We start from the raw sequence: 21,455 nt of genomic DNA, 5'->3' as shown, positions 1-21,455 counted from the left end.
AGGAGGTTCATTGCATATCTACAAATGCACTTGCTGGCAAGGTGGGAATATGGAACCAACTACAGGTTTGTGTCTTTTAAAGCAGCAGGGTCCCTTATGACTAGGCTGGCCTCAAGTTTGCTATGTAGATAAGGGTGACTTTGAGCTTCTGATCTCTCCATCTGCTGCCCTGAATGCCAGGGTTACAAATGTACACCACCACTCCTAGTTCAGAGGCTCAAACCTGGGGCATCATGAAGCCTGTGTTCTATCCCCTTATTGCCCCTCACCTTGGCACATTTGTAAGTGTGAAAGGATCCCCTAAGGTGGCATTTCCTCCTCCTGGCTGGTGGCACAGAGTGGAAACACTTCTCTCAGGTTTCGCTGATATGCAAATCACTCACCTGAGCTTAATGGGAGTTTAAAGTCTGTTGCCAAGTCTATTCAAAAGTACCTAGAAATAGAGGCCAGGAGCTCAATCGAGGGTGCTTAACACAGCACGAGGGAGAAGAAGGGGGGGGAGGGAGGGAGAGAGGAAAACAGAGGAAGGGGGAGGAAACGAAGGAAAGGAGAAAGAGAAAGAAAAAAAAGAGGGGAATATAGTTTATATATTTTAAGTATTTATATATTTATTTTTTACCTAGAAATGATGTCGTGCCCGTTGCACAAACTGTTCAACACAAGACTATTCCAGTAAGCTCACAAGCATATGAAGCTGGGAAATCTGCGTAAAGTGTGTAGGCTTCCCCCGTGGGGCTCCAATGCCCGTTTTCAGAAAGAAGATGCACAGAACAGGGACAGAACGAGGTACACCGCCACTGTGAAAGATCAACACCAGAAAGAAAGGGTCTTAACAGCAAGTATTAATGTCTACAAAGCAAAGCCTATGTCCCTGCTGGAACAAAATTCTTTGATAGATTGGGAAAAAGAAAGCCTCGGTGCTAAGGAGGGTCATCGTGTGATGAGACAGCCGGCAGGTGAGGTTAGGGAGAAAGCAAGGCTATCTTCTTCTGGAGAATAGCTTGTTCATGCTGCTCTGCTCATGTTCTAGGCATGTGCTATGTATGTAGATGATGTCAGAGCCTTTGGACGAGGAAGGGGTCAACCATGCGCTCAGGGCCCTCCCCCCCCCCCCCAGCCCTTCCTGGAACTGCCCCTCGGCTGGCTGTGTGGAATGCTGGGAAACACGTTTTCTCATTAGTTCTGCAGAGCGTACCTCTCTGCAAATTCACTTTCAAGAAAAACCGAGACCTCATGCCTGATGGGTGACCGACTCCTCCAGGCATTTTCTCCCGGACTCCCTGTAGGAGGGCATGAATGCCTGGCTTGTTTCACCTGCCCTGGGGAGGCAGGAACAAACCCGTGTTCACTCGGGATCCCACACCAATGAAAGACCAGAGGGAGGACCCCGCCTAGTCCAGCTTGTGAAGAAAGCTTACAGGACATGAGGACTGGGTACTTGTGGGGGTGTGAGTTACCCAGAAGCCTCAGGGCTGCACGGGACACCTTCCTGCTGCATAGTCTCTCTTCTTTATTTACCCTTCCTAAGACTACGTGCACATGTAACAGAATTCATTACAGCTGGGAGGGAGTGCATGCTGAGGTGACAGATGACAGTCTAATAAGTCCCCCACACCTCCTTTGTGGTGACGGGTCAAAAGGCTATCCTTGTTGTGGAGGGAGGTCCCTTGCTTATAACCACAGTTACTTCACAGGGTAGAAAATGGCTGCTTTTAGAGGACATGGGTGTTGTGCCCAAATTCTAAACCCCCAAATCACCAAGACACCCATTCCGATGCAATAGCAAAGAGTCTTTTTTTATTTAACAAGTTCATTGCTTTAACTCGGGCCCTCCGTTCCACATGGCGGGTGGGTTGAGAAGCACCAGAAGGAGCTGAGAGGCAGGGAATTTATTGGGTAGAAAGTGTCTAGGGTACACAACAGTCTCAGGATTGGTGCACTCATGGGCCTGGGCTACCTGTCCTGAACTGATTGGTCAACTAGTTGCTATGGCCTAGGCCCACTCAGGGTGGTTGCTATACTCTGCATGCCACATGTCCAGAGCCTGCCAGCTAACTTCTGATTGGTTCCTTGCCCCATGAAGACTAACTATCTGACCTCCTAGTGACTGAGGCAGGTCTGGCCAGGTCAGGAGGCCGGAAACTCAGTAACGTGTGCTGAGTCAGAGGCCTACATCTTGCTGGGTCTTTTCTGCAGCCTGTCATGGCTGCCAAAGCACGGTGTTGGGTGAGGGTCTGGTCCCTTTAATAGGTCCACAGTGTAGCAATTGGAAATCCCGGGGTTCCCACACCAGCCCCACAAGTTAGAAAACAAGCTAAAATAAAGGTTCATCCCCCCCCACCACCAAAAAATAAAAATAAAAAACAGACACCGAAATTTAGTATGTAATTATTGCACGAGTTTTTCCACGAAAGGGGAATTCTTCAACAAAGGTGTGTCCACTTCAAAGAAAGAGAAATCCAGTTCCATGCACACTGGTTGGTTTGAGTCTAGGAATGTTTCACCACCAGCATCACTTCTAAACACTGGCACCGCTTGGAACATACACAAACCAGTTTACATCCAGCTGGGTGCTCCCGTGAAACATGTCAGAGCTACGGAGAAGATGAGCTGTAGAAGATGAGCTGTAGAAGATGAGCTAGAGACGGACATTGTGCCCCACCCCCTTTGGCCATCAGACCATTGAAACAATGGGTGGACTCCCCACCCCAAGGAGTGGGAATTGTTTTTGATCTTCTCCCCGGTGGGCCTCTTTGGATAAAATTGCCTTTCTGGCTTTGACTGCCTGTTTAATTGGTCTCTTTACTTGGTCAGCTGAGGACAGGTATTCATACCTACATTGTTATGGCTGCCTGGGCCCAGCTTTTGACCTTAGCAGCTAGGTAATATCACAAGTCAATTCAAAACTGCCAATATGACTCACGCTATGACTACCTCCCTTCTGAAAAGTATAGTTAACCATTCCACAGGGAAAAATATCATTAAAGCGTCCCAAGAAGCGTCTTCTTCGAGATGTTAGAGTTCAGTATTTCTCCTGTCAATTGCCTGGGACCCTCCCTCCTGCCTTTTTCTTATAGAACTTACAGATCAGAAAGAAGAGAGGCAAAAAAAAGAGTCCATGGTGAGAGGTGTGACTCAGGGTTCAGAACTGTGTGTGACACGTGTGTGTGAGCTAAGGACGTGACTCTTGTAACCTTGAGTCCTCACTTGGAGTTCATTTGCGTGTGTTGTGTGACAGCCGCCTTCATTTCATCCCTCCTCCTCCTCTCCCACATGCTCAGGCCCCAGTAACGGCAACTCCACTCTTTCAGTGAGGTGAGAAGTTTTAGCTCTGACACGTTTACTCACACAGTCTGGGTAAGTGGCAGCTGGTATGTTCTAGCTACATACACTGAGCATATACTTGATTAGTTGCCCTGGTTCTAAAACATAACACCCTCACAACCTTTTTAAGACACAATGAGGATACACACACTCACCACAGTAGTTTGTTGTCCAGGCTGCCCTCCACCCTTCCACTGTCCACTCTAGGGTTCATGCCTGCCCTTCATGAACCCTGCTGACCATGCTCTGAGGAGCTGCACTGCAATCTCATTCTTTTTGGGGGTGGCGGAGGGGAGCACAGAGTTTCTCTGTGTAGGCCTGGGTGTCCTAGAGCTTGCTCTGTCCACCTGACAGGCCTTGAACTCAGAGACCTGCCTGTCTTTGCCTCCTGAGTTCTGGGGCTAAAGGCGTGTGCCCCCATGACCACTCATGATCACTTCCTTTAGCTCCTATTTTACTCACTGGTGTATGGCTGTCATCCTCTATTGCCATACACAATTCATTAGCAGGCAGCCCGTCTCGGTCCCTGAAGCCACATGGCTCACACAGGAAAGCTCTCAGTACACATTTCTCTTTTAGAGAGGAAAAACCCAACTTCTCTTCTGACGATGATTTTTCTTTTTACCTTTGTATTCAATTTTATAACCCCTCTCCTTCCCTGGGAATGATTTTCATTAAAAAAATTTCTTTAGCCCTTGTTGCCTAGATGTTTAGCAAGTATTTATCTTACAGCTGAAAAGGCATATTCTTTCCCTAACATCTTCCCATTGTTCATCCCCTTCAGCTCCAGGTGACCCTACTCTTTATCACTGCTCAGGTTCAGACTCCAACACTTTGCACACACCAAGCCTGCACTCTACCCCTGAGCCCCAACCACAGCTGCCTAACACTTTTCTGTCAAAGCTCCCCCTCCTCTTCAATTCCTGGTTTTCCTTCTATTCCCCAGTGATGTGGTAGCTCCACCCAGATGCCCCCTAATTCTCAGAAAATTGGGACTAGAAGCACTCCACACATGCAGTTATATCCATACTTAACATCTTCCATGCTTAGCAGAGGACAATTCTACTTATAGAATTAGCAGTCATTTACAAGATCTAATACACCTAGAGAAAGTGAAGGGCAAAGTCAGTCAGATGGCTACATTGGGAAACAGTTTTATCATAAGAAAACTCAACTGCTCTGAATCTTCAGAACACCTGACTGCCCAATCTGCGCAGGAGTAAGGAATCAGGCCCTGGGCTGGGTGAGACAAAGGGCTGAGGGTGTGGGAAGGGCAGAATTACAGGGCTGGGCTGCAACTCTCCCGTAAAAAGTAGTGAGCCTCTGGGTTCCATCCTAAGCACTACAACACAGACACAGACACACACACACACACACACACACACACACACACCCTGTACCAGCTCAGCCTTCTCAGGAGACCTTGCAGTTTTGTAGTGGAACTGTGAAGGGCAGAAATCATCCCCACCCCCCCTCCCGATTTTGTTCCTCAGTCATTAGTTAAATTATGTGTGGGGAGAAGGGAGGTCAATGTCTCGTGGAAGGAACTTGAAAAGGGTATTTAGTTTTCTTCTGTTTTTATTTTCTATTGGTTGGTTTGAAACCGTCTTAAGGCAGCCTAGGCTAGTCTCAAATTCGTGGCTTACCTCTGGACTCAGCAACCCTGGGGCTGGGATTTTATAGGCTTGTGCAAGACTCTGCTCTGATGAGTTCTGACAAGAGTTCAGACTCACAGAGGCTGTTCTGAGGGATGGAGCAGTAGCATCTTAACCGAGGATACTGATCTAAAGTTGAGTCCAAAAGCAATCTAGACATGCATTTCTATTTGCGCAAGATGGGGACGGTCCAGAAGGGCCTGAAAGGCAGGTTTAGGCGACAACTACCACCGCGAGGGCCAGCCCTCAAGCGGTGAGAATATCGAGGCTGCCAGAAGGTGACCTCCAACTTCAGAGAGCGGGGGAGCGCGTGTGCTCACTCCAGCCTTGTCCTTGAAGGGGATTGAGCGAGCCGAGGGGAGGGGTAGACCGGGCTCGGGTTTCCAATCACAATAGAGAAAGCTAGCAGGCTGGAGGGCGGCGGCCCCGCCCCCTTCTCCTCCTCCTTGCAGATCTAGGGTCGGCGGTGCAGTCTGCTGACTTTGCGGCGTTTTCCCTTCTCAGCTGCCTGCAGAGCTCCCTCTTGTCCGGTAAGTTTGAGTCCCGAACCCCAAAGCCTGACTCACAGAACAACAGGGTGTGTGTTGGGGGTAGGGAGTGAAGAGGGGGTAATTGTTTGGCGGAACAGCAGGAAGGAGATACGCGACTCATCCAGCCTCTGGGGCCTTTGCCCCTGAGCATCCCGGCTCCTGCATGTTGCTTCCTCGCCGTTTTGGGCGGCCAGCCCAGGGAGCAGAGGTGGGCAGGAGGCTGAGGCTGAACTCCGGCATCCGTCTCCACCCTGCAGGCTGGTCTCAGGCCTGTGCGCTGTCAAGGGAGAGACTTGTACAGGTGTAATTAAACCTGGTCCCACCAAGTCCTTGGTCGGCAGGTGGTGGGCACATCGCCCACCTGCTGAGGTGCAGGCTGGGGATCCGCGCCTAGGTGCCCGGGAATCCGGGGGACCAGGTGGGTCCTGTGAAGGTTGGAAGGTCTTACCTCTGGTGATGGAGAAAGGCCCCTGCGATTGTAGGAATGGGGTAAGGCAAAGTTCCGTCCTGGGCGTCAGGCTTCACCCGCGGCTGAGGCTGCGCGCTCTGCGGCCGATACCGGCGCTTGCTGGGCCTTTTTGGGTACACTAGGGTTTTGTTTACTTCTTGTGCTCAGGGTGGAAGGCCTAGGCTTGCCCCAGGAGACTCTATTCAAGGTGTACGTTGCTGCCTCCCTCGTGACCTGCTTTGCACAGGAGAGGTGGCTTGTGGGCCGCGAACCGAGCGAGCCCTGATCAGGACCTGGGGTGGGAGAGCTGGTTTGCTGGGGCTTTAACAGTTTGCATAGAAGATGCTCGGTGCAGTAGACTTTAGCCCCTGACATAAGGCACTGGATCTTGTCTAATGGTTCGTATCCACAGGAGAAGGGAATGGGGGGAGGGGGCGAGACTCGGGTGCCCCCCCACCTCCCATTTCTCTCTCCCTACAGTGGGCTCTCTGATTTGACACAAGGCAAACTGTTTCCTTCTCATTTTACCACGGGGGGCGGGGGTGGGGGAGAGGGCGGTGGGAGGAGAGTATGGAGTTTTGTCCAGATACCGGAGTCTGCGGGTGCTTGCTGGATCTTCAACAATGTAGCTTTGGAAATTAAGCAAACTAATTTAAAATGTTTCCAGTACAGCCCAGCTGGAGGTAGTCACGGCTTCTGCTCTCCCTTTTCCGGTTTGTTTGTTTGTTTGTAGGCAGCATCTCAGGAACCTCTAGATTCCATTGTGTGGTGCTGGATGACCTTGACCTCTCCTGATCCTCCTTGCCTCCACCTCCCAAACGCCGGATTCGGGGCCTTCCTAATGCTTTCTGGAACCTACCTCACAGATTTTAAGCCAGCTAACAAAAATAAACTTGGTGTGGGCAGGGGGGGAGGCTGTGTTTTTCTGATGAAGAAACCAGCCGCTCTGTTGAAGCTGCTTACAATACAGGGTCTGTTGGAATTCAGTGCTACACCCAAGCCCTTCAGAGGCATTTCACCTTTGTGTCCACCAGAAAGCTACAGGCGTGGTTCTCTAAGGCAAAAATAACCTCCGAAGTGGTACAGGTTGGGGAAAAGTTTTAAACTAGCAAAACAAGTTAAGGAAGAAAGCAGTTGTGTTTGAGCCCAGGTTCTTCATTCAGGACAGCCAACTAAGGTGGGTTTTGTCACTTCGCCCTTTCCAGGTGAAACCCAGCTTCAGACAGAACAGGGTGGGCTGTGAAAGGGGCAGCCTCGGCTTAGCTAAAAAAGAACAGACTGAAACAATCAGCGTAGATTACAAAGATTGGTCCTCGAGAAGAAACCCGTAAGGAGGGCAGGGTAGCTCAGTATGCTGGATGAGAGATTTAACTCAAGTCTTTGTCCTCCAGGAGTGAAGGTAACCATTTATAATGGACATTATAATCATTTACATTGGCTTTTTAAAAAAAAAAAAAAAAAGCTTAACTGTAAGTTAGCTGGTTGCCATGGTGGCACATAAATTCCTCATAGGGACAAAGGAAAGAAATTAGCTTATGTTAAGTGTAAATATCCCTATGCTTTAGTCAGTAATGAGCAGTTATAACAGCAAAAGGGTCATAGGAGTGATGGTGACAACTTAATTGCTTGCATGGAGTCCTCTGCTCAGGGAAGAATTTTTATTTTAAGCTCCTGGAGAATTTTCCTCGGTTTAAATCCTCCATTAAGTGAGAGATGGTTCCCTCAAATGTATTCTGTACTTAGACTGTATATCCTGGAGTCTCCAGTTGCACTCTGCTTTACTTTGGGGTTGAAGGCTGGTTCTCACTCAGGGGCCACTCATGTACAATGCATTGATCCCCCTTTTCTTGTAGGACAACAACATGGCAACCCTTAAGGAAAAACTCATCGCCCCAGTGGCAGAAGAGGAAACAACCCTCCCGAACAATAAGATTACTGTAGTAGGTGTTGGACAGGTTGGAATGGCATGTGCTATCAGCATTCTGGGAAAGGTAAGTTTTAAGAGCAACAGAGGTCACAATTCCTGCAGGAGGGCATGTTCTCTCTGCACAGCCTAGGATCAGGGTTGTCTGTAGAGACCCTCAACAATCTGAGATAACTTGAGGAATCACACTTACCTCTCAGTACTTGTATATATATCAGAGAATTCTGGTCACTCTACTCTGTGTGACCACACTGGAGCTACCATCCAGGGATTTCTCAACAGTGCTATAGTATTGTGCTGTCCCCCATCCCCCATCATATTCATACTTCTCCATGTTGTTAAAAATCACACCCTTTATAGCTGGTTTTGCCTCAATCCAAGACACACGTTCTACATCCTTACCATACCTCTTTTTCTCTGTCTTCCAAAAGCCTAATGGTTTCAGAGCATCTTCTTCAGTGTTTGCCTTGTGGGTGTTTCCCTGTGATTGATCCGTTTGTATGTGTTGGCTGGGTCCCGCATCAGGAGGTATAGCATGGTAACTGCCTCGTTTCTATGGTGATAAACTGAAGCCTGTGGCTGAAGGAGTAACTGGAAAATTTAGAGGCAGTGGTCTTTGCCTTTTCTTCTTAAGGGATTTTTGTAGAGTGGCTTGTTGAAAGAATGTCTTAAACTTCGAACCCGCGCCTTTATTTGTAAATGATTTCAGACTTAGTGGGAGATTTGTAAAAATTATTATCTTAATGAACATTTCCATGTGTGCATCATTCAGATTTACCAGCCCTCTGTATTTTGTTGTGTTCTCTCTCTCTCTTCCCCTCTCCTCCTTCCCTCCTTTCTCCTGGCCCTTACGTCCTCCATTGTATGTATGTGTCCATGTACGTACAGGTTCCCTAAATCATTTGAGAATGTCTGTAGTAGATGAATGTTTCTACAGTCCCCAGCATGTTTCCTAAGCATGGGACAAATTCTCACATAACCACTGCAGTCCCCAGCGCTCGGCATCAGTTTTAAGGCTGCTTTTGTGTCTCCAGACTTGGCATTCCTTTTGCTGTCTACCGTCTAGGTTCTGGGCTGTCCTTCCAGATACCCCTCGTGGTTCACAACACACCCCTTTCCTGGCTTCTCTGACTTTAGTGACTCGAGGCCTTGCTCACTCTGAGAGCTCCCTTAAATGTGGAAAGAGAGAAGGCAAGCAAGCAGCACCTCCCCCGCTGTAGAGCACACTGACTCTTTGTGTGGAGGCTTCCGGAATACCTCTGACCAAGCATATTCCTTCTGTTTGTGAAGTTTAAGGGGTTGTTGTTTTGTTAGGGGCTGAGCGCGAGGACTCTCTTGCATGCTGAGTGAGCCTTCTACGAGGCAACCCCTGGGTTGTGTTCCCAGCCCTTTGCATTTTCATCGCTTTTGAGGTGCCATGTGTTTCACATGCTGGCCTCATACGTGTGATCCCTCCTACATCCACCTCCTGAATGTTGGGGTGGTGGTTATGTGCCGCAAGACCTGACCCCAAACTTAAATTCTTTTTCTTATTTATTTTGTGTGTATGGATGTTTTGCCTGAATGTATGTACATTCCTGCCTGAGGAGGCCAGAAGTGGGTGCTGGATCTTGTGGAACTGGACTTACAGATGGTCCTGAGCCACCATGTGGGTGCTGGGAATCTAAACTGGTTCCTCTGCAAGAGTAGCCTGCGCTCTTAACCTCAGAGCCATTGCTCCAGTGTGTACATTTTAAATTCTGAAGGATCAAATTCTGACTCTTTTAATGAGAAATAGTTATTCAAAGAATTCATCAGTGTGTACCGAATTCTTGGGCGTGTTTTTCTAACTACTTTCAATTGACTAGATACCTGCGATTTGTGATAGTTTCCTTGAATTATAGGGCTTTTAAATAGTCTTAATTTAGTGTTTACTCTTCCCTTGGTCACACAAAAACAATTGAGCTTACATTTCTTTTTTTAAAAAAATAAGTACATACCACAAATATACCATGCACCATACTATTAAAGTGTTTTATTCTAAATAATCAATACAAAACATAACTTTTTTCTTTTGTGTGGGGGTTGGGAGGTTTTTTGTTGTTGTTGTTTTGGTTTTTTTGTTTATTTTTTCTTGTTTTTTTTGTGGGGGGAGCTATGGGGTTCTCCTTAAAACCAGGCTGGCCTTAATCTCATGGCAGTTCTCCTGCATCTGCTCGGCCTTCCAGGTGCTGTAGCTCTTGTTCTGGGCCACCACACCCTCCTAATGGAGCAATTTGCTTACCCTTGTTTTAAGACAAAGTGCCAGACAAAGGCAGGAGAAATGATGTCACCTGTCCATTGTTGTACAGCTGCAAAAGTAAGAGCTGCACGGGTGGCTATTCCGCCACGTATGTGACAGTAAATCTAAAGTTGACAATAGAGATAACATATGCTCAGGCTGGAGGAGAACTCCTCAGCACCACAAAACAATGCATTTATTTAGTGCCAGCAACCCACCCTGTGCCACAGCAGCACAGGACACTGGAGGAGACTATAGCCCTGGATCCTGCAGCCCACTGCCGCTGCCCAGCTTATTTTACACATATCCCTAGGCTAGGACAAGCTCAAAATGCAAATTAGTGAGTGGTACTTCCCTGGCTGGTTAATTATTTGCAAAGTTATATCTTTTCCTCCCACAAGAATCTCATGCTTAACAAACAACTTGAATATAAAAATGCTGGTATCAAATATCCGTGCACTGATGTCAGTCATTATGAACTAGGGGGTGGAATCCACAACCAAATCTGGTCCACTCTGGACTTGAGGTGAAAAGATTTCTACAGTAACATCCTTGACTTGCAACTGGCCTGGCTCCTTATCGATATATTTCTAGTCGCAGTAAATACACAAGCTGCAGAGATGCTGTTACAGAGGTCGATTCATTTCGGTAGCATCAATCCGTGGTCATGCATCTCTGTGTGGAACTGCTCACACAGGGCGTGCATCATACACATTCAGCTATATTCAACACTCTGGTTACTTTTTTAGGCATTGACTCACCTCCTTCCTCCTGCCAAATGTGCACTTCGAAGCTAATTCTCTGCACCCACGACAGAGAGGCGCTGACATCCGGTGACGTGCTCTTTGTGACATACACACTGCCTTGTGTTGCCCTGTCGACTTCAGTGCTGTCCCTAAAACATGACTGTGTCACAGAATGTTAGGTTATTATTAAGTGAGAAGGTATTAATTTAGGACTTGAAAATGCAAAGAAGGGCGTGTGGGCTCTTAGATGCTGCATGCGAAAGAACAGAACAGTTGTTTTTAAAAATTTTATTTTCAAACATGTTTAAATAAAAAAGGAGATAAAAATTTGAGTCCATACTTGAAACAGAGCCGTCATCGCTCCCTGTGCTAAGGGATTGGTTCCTGAGGGCTGGCGCTTTATCCTAAGACTTGGTGGCCTTTCCTGCCAAGATATTTAGCTACTCGGAGCCAAGCTAAGCATTCGGTGGTTCAACCAAGCACATCTCCAGTCTCTTCCAGAATTACTCTCTCTGAATTATGATGTCAGCAAAACACACTGGTAATGTTGTTCCTGAGTCAGTCTGTGTCTGCCTGCCTGTCTTTCTGTCTCTCTCATATATGTGTGTGAGTGCGTGCGTGTGTGTGCTTTCATGTATGTGCATATTCGTTACCTAATGTGGAGGCTCACACTCTTGTCTGTGTTTTCTATTGAGCCAACTTACTTTCATGAGGGAACTTTGTACCTTTCTCTTGAATAGTCATGGAATACCAAACACCAAAGTTCTTGAGGATTTTAGCCATTGGGCGCTTAGCCCTTTGGAAAAGACCTTTTTAGGGTAGTTTGGTGCTGAGCCTTCCTTGTGTAACTTAGGGCGCTATGTTTCTAACCAAACAATTGGGATGAGAAGGCACTTTATTTTCCCTCACAGGCCGGCATGACAGAAGGCATGCTTGCTCATATCTTTAGATCAGGCTGTAAAGGCAAGGCAGGAAGTAAGGCCAGCTATAACGTGAACCCTGTCCCCCGTGACCCACTTGTCCTGTGAGGCATCATGTCTTCAGTGCTACAGTTTCCCCCGGACAGCAGTAGTGACTGACTGGGAACTGAGTTCCGAACTCAGAGCCTGTGAGAGGAATGGACACCTGCTTTTGTCTCTCCAGTCTCTGGCTGATGAACTTGCCCTCGTGGATGTCTTGGAAGACAAGCTCAAAGGAGAGATGATGGACCTACAGCACGGGAGCTTGTTCCTTCAGACTCCTAAGATTGTGGCAGATAAAGGTAGGCAGCCTCTTCTAGTTCTCCAAGGGGCGGGTCTTAGGTGAAGGTAACTGTAACAAATAGATAATTTGGATGCACCCTCCAGCATGACAAACTATTACTCACTTTTAATTTATGCTGTTATTACCTGTGCTGCTGTGCATCAAACCCAGGGCCTTGCAGGATGCTGGGAGGACTCAGTGTACTCCTGCACTGTACTCCGTCCTAATTTTTGTTTGTCTTATTATGGTTTGGTTTTTTGAGACAGGGTTTCTCTGTGTAACCCTGGCTGTCCTGGAACTCACTCTGTAGACCAGGTTGGCCTTGAACCCTGAGATCCACTTGCCTTTGCCTCTGGTGTACTGAGATTGAAGATGTGCACCACCACCACACAGCTAAAACTTTTTTTTTTAACTAGGAAAAGTTGAAATTGTAGGCGAGATTGTTTCAGCTATCACTAATGACCTATTTTAGTAATCTTATATACTACAAAATTTCCATCCCTATTTTTTTTTCATTTAAAATTTGCTCTCATTTCTACTTCTTGTAGAATGTATTGTTTTTTTAAAAATGAGGTTGTTTTCCTTCTCTCCTGTGTCCATATCAGCAGCAGAGAACCGCAGACTGTGATGTGTGGTATTGTTTACCATCTGCCTCTTTCTCAGACAGGCCAACTTTTCTGCAGTCTTTAATCCTAACCCTAACCCTAAACCTAACCCACAGTCTTTTAATGCAGGAAATTTAGTTCTCATAATTTCTGGAAGCTAATGCATGGTGAAGCTTCTAGAACATACCGTAGATGGCATGTTTGGTCAACGACTTGAATTTAAGGCCCTGTCTCTTGCCATTTTTCTTCAAGATTACTCTGTGACAGCCAACTCTAAGATTGTGGTGGTGACTGCAGGAGTCCGCCAGCAGGAAGGGGAGAGTCGGCTCAACCTGGTGCAGAGAAATGTCAACGTGTTCAAGTTCATTATTCCTCAGATCGTCAAGTACAGCCCTGACTGCACCATCATTGTGGTTTCCAACCCCGGTACTAACTCGATGCTATAGCAATGGCCTGTTCTGTCCTGTCTGCTTCGGTGTTTTAGGCGCCTTATTGCTTTGGGTTTGTTCACTGACAGAGGTGATCCACATGTCTTCTGTTACCGGTGCAGAAACATGGCGTTTGCAAAACAGATGGCCCCATCCCCCATCCCGGGACAAATGTTTAAGAATGGTTTTGTGTTGTGGGGTTCCGTTTTGTTTCCTCTGTGGTTGTTGTAGATTTGGAAGGCATTTGTAAATGCTCTACAGGTGGAGCTGGGAGATGAGTCTGTAAAACGCATTATGAAATCTTGAGGACCTGGGTTTTGATCTCCAGCATCCATGTGAAACTTCAGGGAGGTGAAGGGGGGGGGGGGAGATTCCTGGCTTAGAAATCATGGGAGGCCATTGTTTACAGCCTCTGCTGAGCTGCAGCTGGCCAGGGTAAAAGTCAGAGCAGGATCACACAGCAAAGTCTATGACACCAAGCTGCCCCTGAGCCTTTCACTTATAGCGATAAATCAGGACAAGACACAGAAGAGTCACATTGCCCAAAAGGCCTTGGGGAGAATGTCTCAGTAGTTAAGGGCACTGGCTGCTCTTAGAGGTCCAGGTCCAGTTCCCTAGTTCCCAGCGCCCACCTGGCAGCTCACAACTGTCTGTAACTGCAGTTCTGGGGTCTCTGATGCCTTCTTCTAAACTCTGAAATAGGTTTATCTACCCATATAGGCAGATAGACACACATAAACTAAAACTAAAAATACATAAATAAATATAAATAATATCTATAAGTAAATAAATATAAATAAAAACTAAAAATAAATAAAACTTTCTAAAAACAGGATCATCTCTTAGAACTTGGTATCAGTTATTTTTCCTTTTTATTTTCCTATCACCATCTTGCAAGGAAAGTAACTTTGAAATGGCCCCGAGCTGGTTTTTGTTTGGCATTTTTTCTCCTTAGGATTTTTCCTCTCTGTTTATAAAAAGAAAGTTTTCTGTTTTCTAAGGACAGTATAAGGTTTCATAAGTAAATTATATTTTGGCGTGTGTTCTGGGCATTGAACGGCATGGTGAGTTAGCTTCTGCCACCGAGCTATGTCACCCAGCTCAGTGCTACCCATCTTTGCTCTATAATTCACCATCAAAGTTACTGCATGATTGTGAGCATAGATGGAATGTTAAAAAAATGGTTAGAGCATTTCTGATTTCTCCCCTGGAGGATTGTGAATAGGCCTGGGGAACCCTTGCAGTTCCTTTGGCCCTGGGAGTTAGGACCTGATAGGAGCTCATTTCTATATTTGAATTTTTATGAGTCTAGACTGGGGCCTCCAGAATGGTTCAGTCGTGTATGTAAACACATGCACAAGGTAGACGTAGAACGGAAACGGCAGGCAGCTACCCACACTCCATCTCTACATCCTGTTTCAGTTGTCACGGACTGATTACATCACTTCCAAGGTAGACTTTTTCCAAGTCTGGGTCTCCAGGAAACACTCCCGGTTCATTGAAGTCGGCATACAAAGGCATTATCCAGTCAAATATGTCTAAAATACCTTTGCTCCACAGAGGAGTGGGGTTGCCAAACCCCCCTTCGGCTTCCGATGGTGTGCATTTCCTTTTCTTTCCAACATCACCTGTAACTTCTGTGAGCCAGCAGAAGTTTTACCCCTGAGCCACACTGGATGAAGGTTATACAGCAGTTGTCCAGCCATGAGATAGTAATGGCATGAATTCTGTGATAATTTATTAGACAATATTGTACTCAACAAAATGTACACTGGCACCCCTTGCTAACTTAGAAGTAGCATTGTCTGTGGTGACAGCCTTCACAGTCACGGGCTGTTATCACTGGTGGCAATCTAAGTGAGTACGCTAGTGTTCCGTTGCTGTGAAGAAACACCATGATCAAGGCAACTCCTTTAATGGGGCTGGCTTACGGTTTCAGAGGTTCAGTCCGATGTCATCATGGTAGGAAGCATGGCAGCCTGCAGGCAGACACGGTGCAGACATCTGATCCACAGGCAGAGAGAGGGAGCCTGGGGCTGGCATGGGCTTTTGAAACCTCAAATCCCACTCACACTCACACACCTCCTCCAACAAGGCCACCATCACTCCCTGGTGGCTAAGCATTCAAATATGTGAGCCAGTGGGGACTGGGGCAGTCCTTTCTCTCATGGTAAAGCTTGTTGACACCTATGCACTTTTTACATATTTTCTTTACAAATGCTTCATTCTTATTTGTCTGAACCCGAGTATGAAAAGTTAAATTGCGTACCTCTTTCAGGCCGTATCTCGCCAAGAGATGGGCATGTGGGGAGGGAGAAGACCGAGCACCTTCTAATTGGTTCAGTAGTTCCTATTTACTTCCTTTTTTTTCTACACTATCTAGTGGACATCCTTACTTATGTTACCTGGAAACTGAGCGGGTTACCTAAGCACCGTGTGATCGGAAGTGGATGCAATCTGGATTCCGCTCGCTTTCGCTACCTCATGGCCGAAAAGCTTGGCATTCATCCCAGCAGTTGCCATGGATGGATTCTGGGAGAGCATGGTGACTCCAGCGGTAAGGAAAACAGTTTCCTTTGTGCCCCCGGGTTATGCAGACTCTTCCGAGTGCTGTTGCTTTATTTCAAAGTTTAGTTTTATATACTTTGCTCTATTTCAGAAAGGATTCAGAAGTAGCAGTTTGGATTCTATTCCAGTTTGCCTTTTCTCCATCCATCCACCCATCCACCCATCCACCCATCCATCCATCCATCCATCCACCCATCCATCCATCCACCCATCCATCCATCCACCCATCCATCCATCCATCCATCCACCCATCCATCCACCCATCCATCCATCCATCCACCCACCCATCCACCCATCCATCCATCCATCCATCCACCTATCCATCCACCCATCTATCCACCCATCCATCCACCCACCCATCCACCCACCCATCCACCCATCCATCCATCCACCTATCCATCCACCCATCTATCCACCCATCCATCCACCCACCCATCCATCCACCCACCCATCCATCCATCCACCCATCCACCAATCCATCCACCCACCCACCCACCCATCCACCCATCCACCCATCCACCCACCCACCCACCCACCCATCCATCCATCCAGTAGCTATCTTTTGTTTGGTTGTTTTGCAGACAGGGTCTTGCTGTGTAACTCTGGAACTTACCATGTAGCTATCCTAGAATTCGCCATGTAGACCAGGTAGGCTTTGAACTCCCAGAGATCCACCTGCTTCTGCCCCTCTAGTGCTGGGAGTAAAGGTATGTGCCACCATGCCCAGCTTCATCTAGCTATTTTTAAAAATGTATGTGTGAACGCTGGCACACATGTGGGAATCAGAGGACAACTTTGTGAGTTGCTTTCCCCCTGTCACGAGGGTACCGGGATCAAGCCCGGTCCTCAATCTTGGCAGTCCTTGAAGAACACAAGGATGTCTAGTTAGCCCGGAACAGAAGAGACTGCACCAAGGGCTCTTACTTGGCCTCTAGCAGTTTTGCTGCTGCAGCTGTGTAATTGCACTGGGCTCTCCCTGAGCCCTCATTCACACCATGAGTTACCATTATTCTCCAAAAGTCCCTGAGGAGCAAGAGACTGGGCTTTCAAAGTCCAGTTCCCACGACGGTTTGTAGACATTCTCCCCTGAATTGTAAAGACCCTAATTCATATATCAGTGGGCTTTCATAATAACCGTATCTGGGTATAGTTATGCTAGATCCTTTTTCTCTTTCCTTAAAAAGAAAGAGGCTTTTGTTACCAAACAGTTCCCGTAGAGTAGCTTATATTTCTAAAATTGAGGGCTTAGAATGGTCCCAAACTATAATTTCTCATGAATTTTACTAACCTGGAGATTTGGAAAGAATTTCCTGTTCTCTGTAAATTATACGGCGACTGTTTTGAACCTCACATCTTTGCAAGGTGAAAGGTCAGCAGTAGGGGCTGGAGGTGTGGCTCAGTGGATGAGGGCACTTGCTGCTGTGGGAGAGGCAGAGGTCTTGAGTTCAGTTCCCAGCTCCCACATCAGGTGGGCCTCCACTGCCTGCAGCTTCAGCACCAGTAGTTTCAAGTCTCACTTCTGGGCTCCTTGAGCACATCCCTGCATGTGCCCACCCACATACACACACAATAGCATGCATGCTTTACTTAAATATATGTATCTAAAAGGTCGGACCTATTGCTAGGTGAAGAGACAAATATCAGAACGAATACCTCCCCGGAGGGGATGAGAACTTGACTAGAGACGATTGCCACTGGGCAGTACCAACTGATATTGGGATATTTGCGTGGGAGTTGAAATCTGAGATAAGGGAAAGCAAGTTTGTTTTGTTTTGTTTCACAGTGGCTGTGTGGAGTGGGGTGAATGTGGCCGGGGTCTCCCTCCAGGAACTGAATCCAGAAATGGGAACGGACAATGACAGTGAGAACTGGAAGGAAGTCCATAAGATGGTGGTGGACAGGTGAGTGGAGGCAACCGCATCTCCGTGAGTCAGTCACATCCGTCCCAGTAGATAAAACCCCGAGCTGTTTCACGCTGCCTGCTCGGGTAGAACTCTCCACCTGGTGAGTCTGTCCTTGAGAAGTGAGCAGGATTAATTTAGATCAGTCAGGCTTGCTGTGTGAGTCTCTAGAGAAAGCAAGTGTGTTTTCTCAAGAGAAAACCAGCTGTAGAGGCAGATATGGAGTTGCCTCCTGAGAGGGGTCTTCATCTTGTCACCCGTCAATGAATAAGGTAAACCTGGACCCTGGTAGTCACATAACCACACGAACACACACTTAGGCAGACTGCTGAAGTATTTAAGGAGCAATAGTCTTACTACCCTCAACCCCCACCCACCCTGTTAAAGATGTCTCTCACCCTAATCTTGTTTTCTCTCTTATGATTGTTCTGCCCCAAATAATGTATCACTTTAAAATGCAGCTGATAATGGAGGCTTGTACCCAGATCCTGACACTCAAGCTGACTATAGTGAGCGAAGCCAGTTAAACTTGAAGCTTATCCATCACCGTCTTCTCGGAGATGCATTGAGTATAGGTTCTAGTCATCTCTGTGGGCCCATTAGTTGTGTAAAGTGTAAGACCCTGTAGGCTTGTCGAAATGAAGTCACACGTCACATACAGGGCCACAACTTATCACCGACAAGCATTCAATCATTGTTACTATTTGCAAAGTTCTTGCAGGAAAATTGCTAACTCAACTACGGGAGTTTTACTCAGAATGACTTTTCTTGGAGAATCTGACTTGTGTATTAGAAAAACAAATCTGAAAGTTGAAAAAGTCCTTAGATTTTCCAGTTTACATGATGCTTTGATTTCATGAATGAGAAGATTGCTCACTTGAGTGATGGCCTCCTCCTGTCTCTCACCGTTTTCTGAGTTCATTGATATATTTGGAAATACACTTTTATGTAAAGCAGTGTTGGTTGGAAATGTGTGGTCTTGGGGATTGGAGAGATGCCTTATCAATTAAGAGTGTGGACTGCTCTTGTAGAGGATTGGAATTGAGTTCCCAGCACCCACATTGGGTGGCTCACGATTGCCCTGTAACCCCATCTCCAGGGTCACTGATACCTCTGGCCTCTTGGTATTGGCACTCATGCACCCACATGAACATACAGAAATACAGACACACGATGCATACACATAATTAAAAATAATCTTGAAAGAGAATGTACATTCTTAACTGCTGTGACTCCAGAGACATTCGCTGAAGTCTCTATGTCACCTGTTTTTAGACATTTCACTTTCACAGATCTTATTTGTGCATTAATTCACTTGATGTTCACGAAAACCTTACAAAACGGGTGCATGTCCTCCTTCACTAAGAAAAGGAACTAAAGCAGAAAAAAAAAATTAAGGAACTGGCCACAATGACCATTAGAGGCAGAGCAGGTGTCCACCCGGCATCGGGTCCAGTGATCTCTCATGTGGTTTATTTTTCGAAGTGCCTATGAGGTCATCAAGCTAAAAGGATACACCAACTGGGCCATTGGGTTAAGTGTGGCTGACCTCATTGAATCCATGCTGAAAAACCTGTCTCGGATTCACCCCGTGTCTACCATGGTCAAGGTGAGTGAAGCTATTGCAAAGTGCAGCAGAATGTCCAGTCTTATGTTGTATAAAGAGATTTCATCTCAAGAAAGACAAGGGAAACTTCAGTTCACATTTAGGGTTTATATGAGCCTAGTTTTTCTCTTTCCAACCTAAGTCTAGGCCAAGAACACTCAACATTATAGGAGCTATACTCTCTTATATGTTTTCTAAGAAATCTTCCTTGTGTGTTGTAAAAACTATTAACTGTGAATCCTGTCAGGAACTGCATCTACTGTACCACTAAGTAAACATATATGAGGTTCATTATATTTAAGCTTATGTAATAAACTGTAGACAGCCTTTCATGGAACATTTTGAAAGCATGGCAAACCTAGCTTAATTCAAAAATTATAGAGCAAACACACAAAGCAGGCAAAGAGAACCTGAAGCCCGGGTCTGGGATGTAGCTCAATGGGGAGAGTGTGTGCTTAGCATGCGTGAGGCCCTAGGTTTGATTCCCCAGCACTGCTTAAATCAGGCGTGGTTGTGCAGACCTGTGATCTGAGGACTGAGGATGTGGAAACAAAGGGATCAGAAGTTCAAAGTCATCCTTGGCTACATAGCAAGTTTGAGATGAACCTCATTGGGATGAAATTCACTGAACAAAAATAAAGTTATATTTAAACAGCATATGTAGCAAGTGTGTCACGTCCACATGTCAGTGTCAAGAATGGAAAAAAAAAAGAGAGAGAGAGAAATAGATGGAATCACCAAGAATAAGCTAGCTGGCTAGGAAGCTGAATTGGCAAGCTTATGGTTGGTTCAAGTGGGAACCCCACCTTAATGTGTGGAGAGAGCCATCAAGGAAGATGCCTGCTGTTAACCTCTGACTTCTACATGTGCACACACACACACACACACACACACACACACACACACACACACACACAGAAACACGATGCACACATGCATACCCATACATACAAAAAATAGTTTAGGAGTACAGATGGTACCAGATGTTTGGCTTAGGATATCATGGACAGATTACAAGGTGAGCATGGGAAAACTCGAGTAATTACTGACTTTTGGAATGCATAGAGGATGTTTTTATTTTCTCTACTTTGGTGTATGTACAAAAAATCTTTTAAAGATTAAGATAACTCGTTAAATATAATTAATCCATTAGCTATATAGGGAAATTGACCCATAATCAATTCCCGTATTTAAAGCATTCGGGAGATAGCTCATTACTTCAGCATCTCTTGAGGGTATCGTACTCCAGTTCCAGGGGATCTGATGCCCTCTCTGGCTTTTGTAGATACCTGTACTTATTGACACACATAAACTCACACATAAAAAAAAAATAAAATCTTTTGTTGTTGGCTTTGTTTTTGGAGACAAGTTCCTCTGTGTATCCCTGGCTGTCCTGGAACTTACTCTATATAGGCTAGCCTTGAACTCAGAGATCTGCCTATTTCTGCCTCCCAAATGCTGGGATTAAAGGCATGTATGTGTCTCTCCAAGCACCAAAAATATAAAATTAAAAAAAAATGAGTTGATATATAGTTATCCATTAAGGGACACCACTGAAAGCCATTTAAAGATTCATATAACAAAGTGTATTTAAGTAGAAAATAATATTTGATTTAAAAACTAAATACTGACTACCTTCTTGTAACTAGTTTTTTGTTGTTTTGTAGTGTAAGTTTGTGTAGTCTGTAAATATAAAACTCACTTCAAATCCAAATAATTGGGAACATAATAAACCAGTTAAATGAAAACTAAGTGAATGAATTCGGGTTTGTTAAACTTCCTACAGTTGTTTGTATTTAACATGGCTCTTCGGGTCGTTCTTAACCGTGGCCTCGCGCATATCTGGGTTTCATTGTCCTCACAGGGGATGTATGGCATTGAGAACGAAGTCTTCCTCAGTCTCCCCTGCATCCTCAATGCCAGGGGACTGACCAGTGTCATCAACCAGAAGCTGAAGGACGATGAGGTCGCTCAGCTCAGGAAGAGTGCGGACACCCTGTGGGACATCCAGAAGGACCTAAAAGACCTGTGACTGCCAGGTTCTAGGCTGTAGGACCCAAACCTCCAATGTCACTAACCATGAGCCTTTAGTCTTCAGCCTTGTATATAGGTCTTCTCCCCTGACATGTGATACGAGCTCACAGATCAATCAAAGCCCAGGCTCGTTTGATGTTTGCACTAGGAGCTCTTGAACAAATAAAGTTAGCTATTGCAGCAA

At 46.1% G+C, this 21,455-nt stretch overlaps 1 protein-coding gene across 1 annotated transcript; it reads left to right on the top strand.

Annotated features, from left to right (window-relative positions):
- The first annotated feature begins 5,419 nt into the window (after positions 1 to 5,419).
- Positions 5,420 to 21,455, top strand: Ldhb (lactate dehydrogenase B). Its single transcript, XM_051173323.1, has 8 exons — positions 5,420 to 5,509; positions 7,811 to 7,948; positions 12,031 to 12,148; positions 12,987 to 13,160; positions 15,546 to 15,719; positions 17,514 to 17,631; positions 19,117 to 19,240; positions 21,102 to 21,455. The coding sequence occupies exons 2-8, from the start codon at positions 7,820 to 7,822 to the stop codon at positions 21,267 to 21,269; spliced, it is 1,005 nt and encodes a 334-aa protein (XP_051029280.1). The 5' UTR covers positions 5,420 to 5,509; positions 7,811 to 7,819; the 3' UTR covers positions 21,270 to 21,455.

The sequence above is a fragment of the Phodopus roborovskii genome, unplaced genomic scaffold (assembly GCF_943737965.1).
Source record: "Phodopus roborovskii unplaced genomic scaffold, PHOROB, whole genome shotgun sequence".
Classification (NCBI taxonomy): Eukaryota; Metazoa; Chordata; class Mammalia; order Rodentia; family Cricetidae; genus Phodopus; species Phodopus roborovskii.
The sequence above is the reverse complement of the archived record's forward strand: the minus strand, read 5'-3'. Positions and strand labels throughout refer to the sequence as shown.

Excerpts from the sequence above, each read along its gene's own strand:
- Ldhb (XM_051173323.1), top strand. The coding sequence starts at position 7,820 with ATGGCAACCCTTAAGGAAAAACTCATCGCCCCAGTGGCAGAAGAGGAA. Across the intron at positions 13,161-15,545 it reads CATTGTGGTTTCCAACCCCG|TGGACATCCTTACTTATGTT; the intron begins GTACTAACTCGA and ends TACACTATCTAG. Across the intron at positions 17,632-19,116 it reads CATAAGATGGTGGTGGACAG|TGCCTATGAGGTCATCAAGC; the intron begins GTGAGTGGAGGC and ends TATTTTTCGAAG.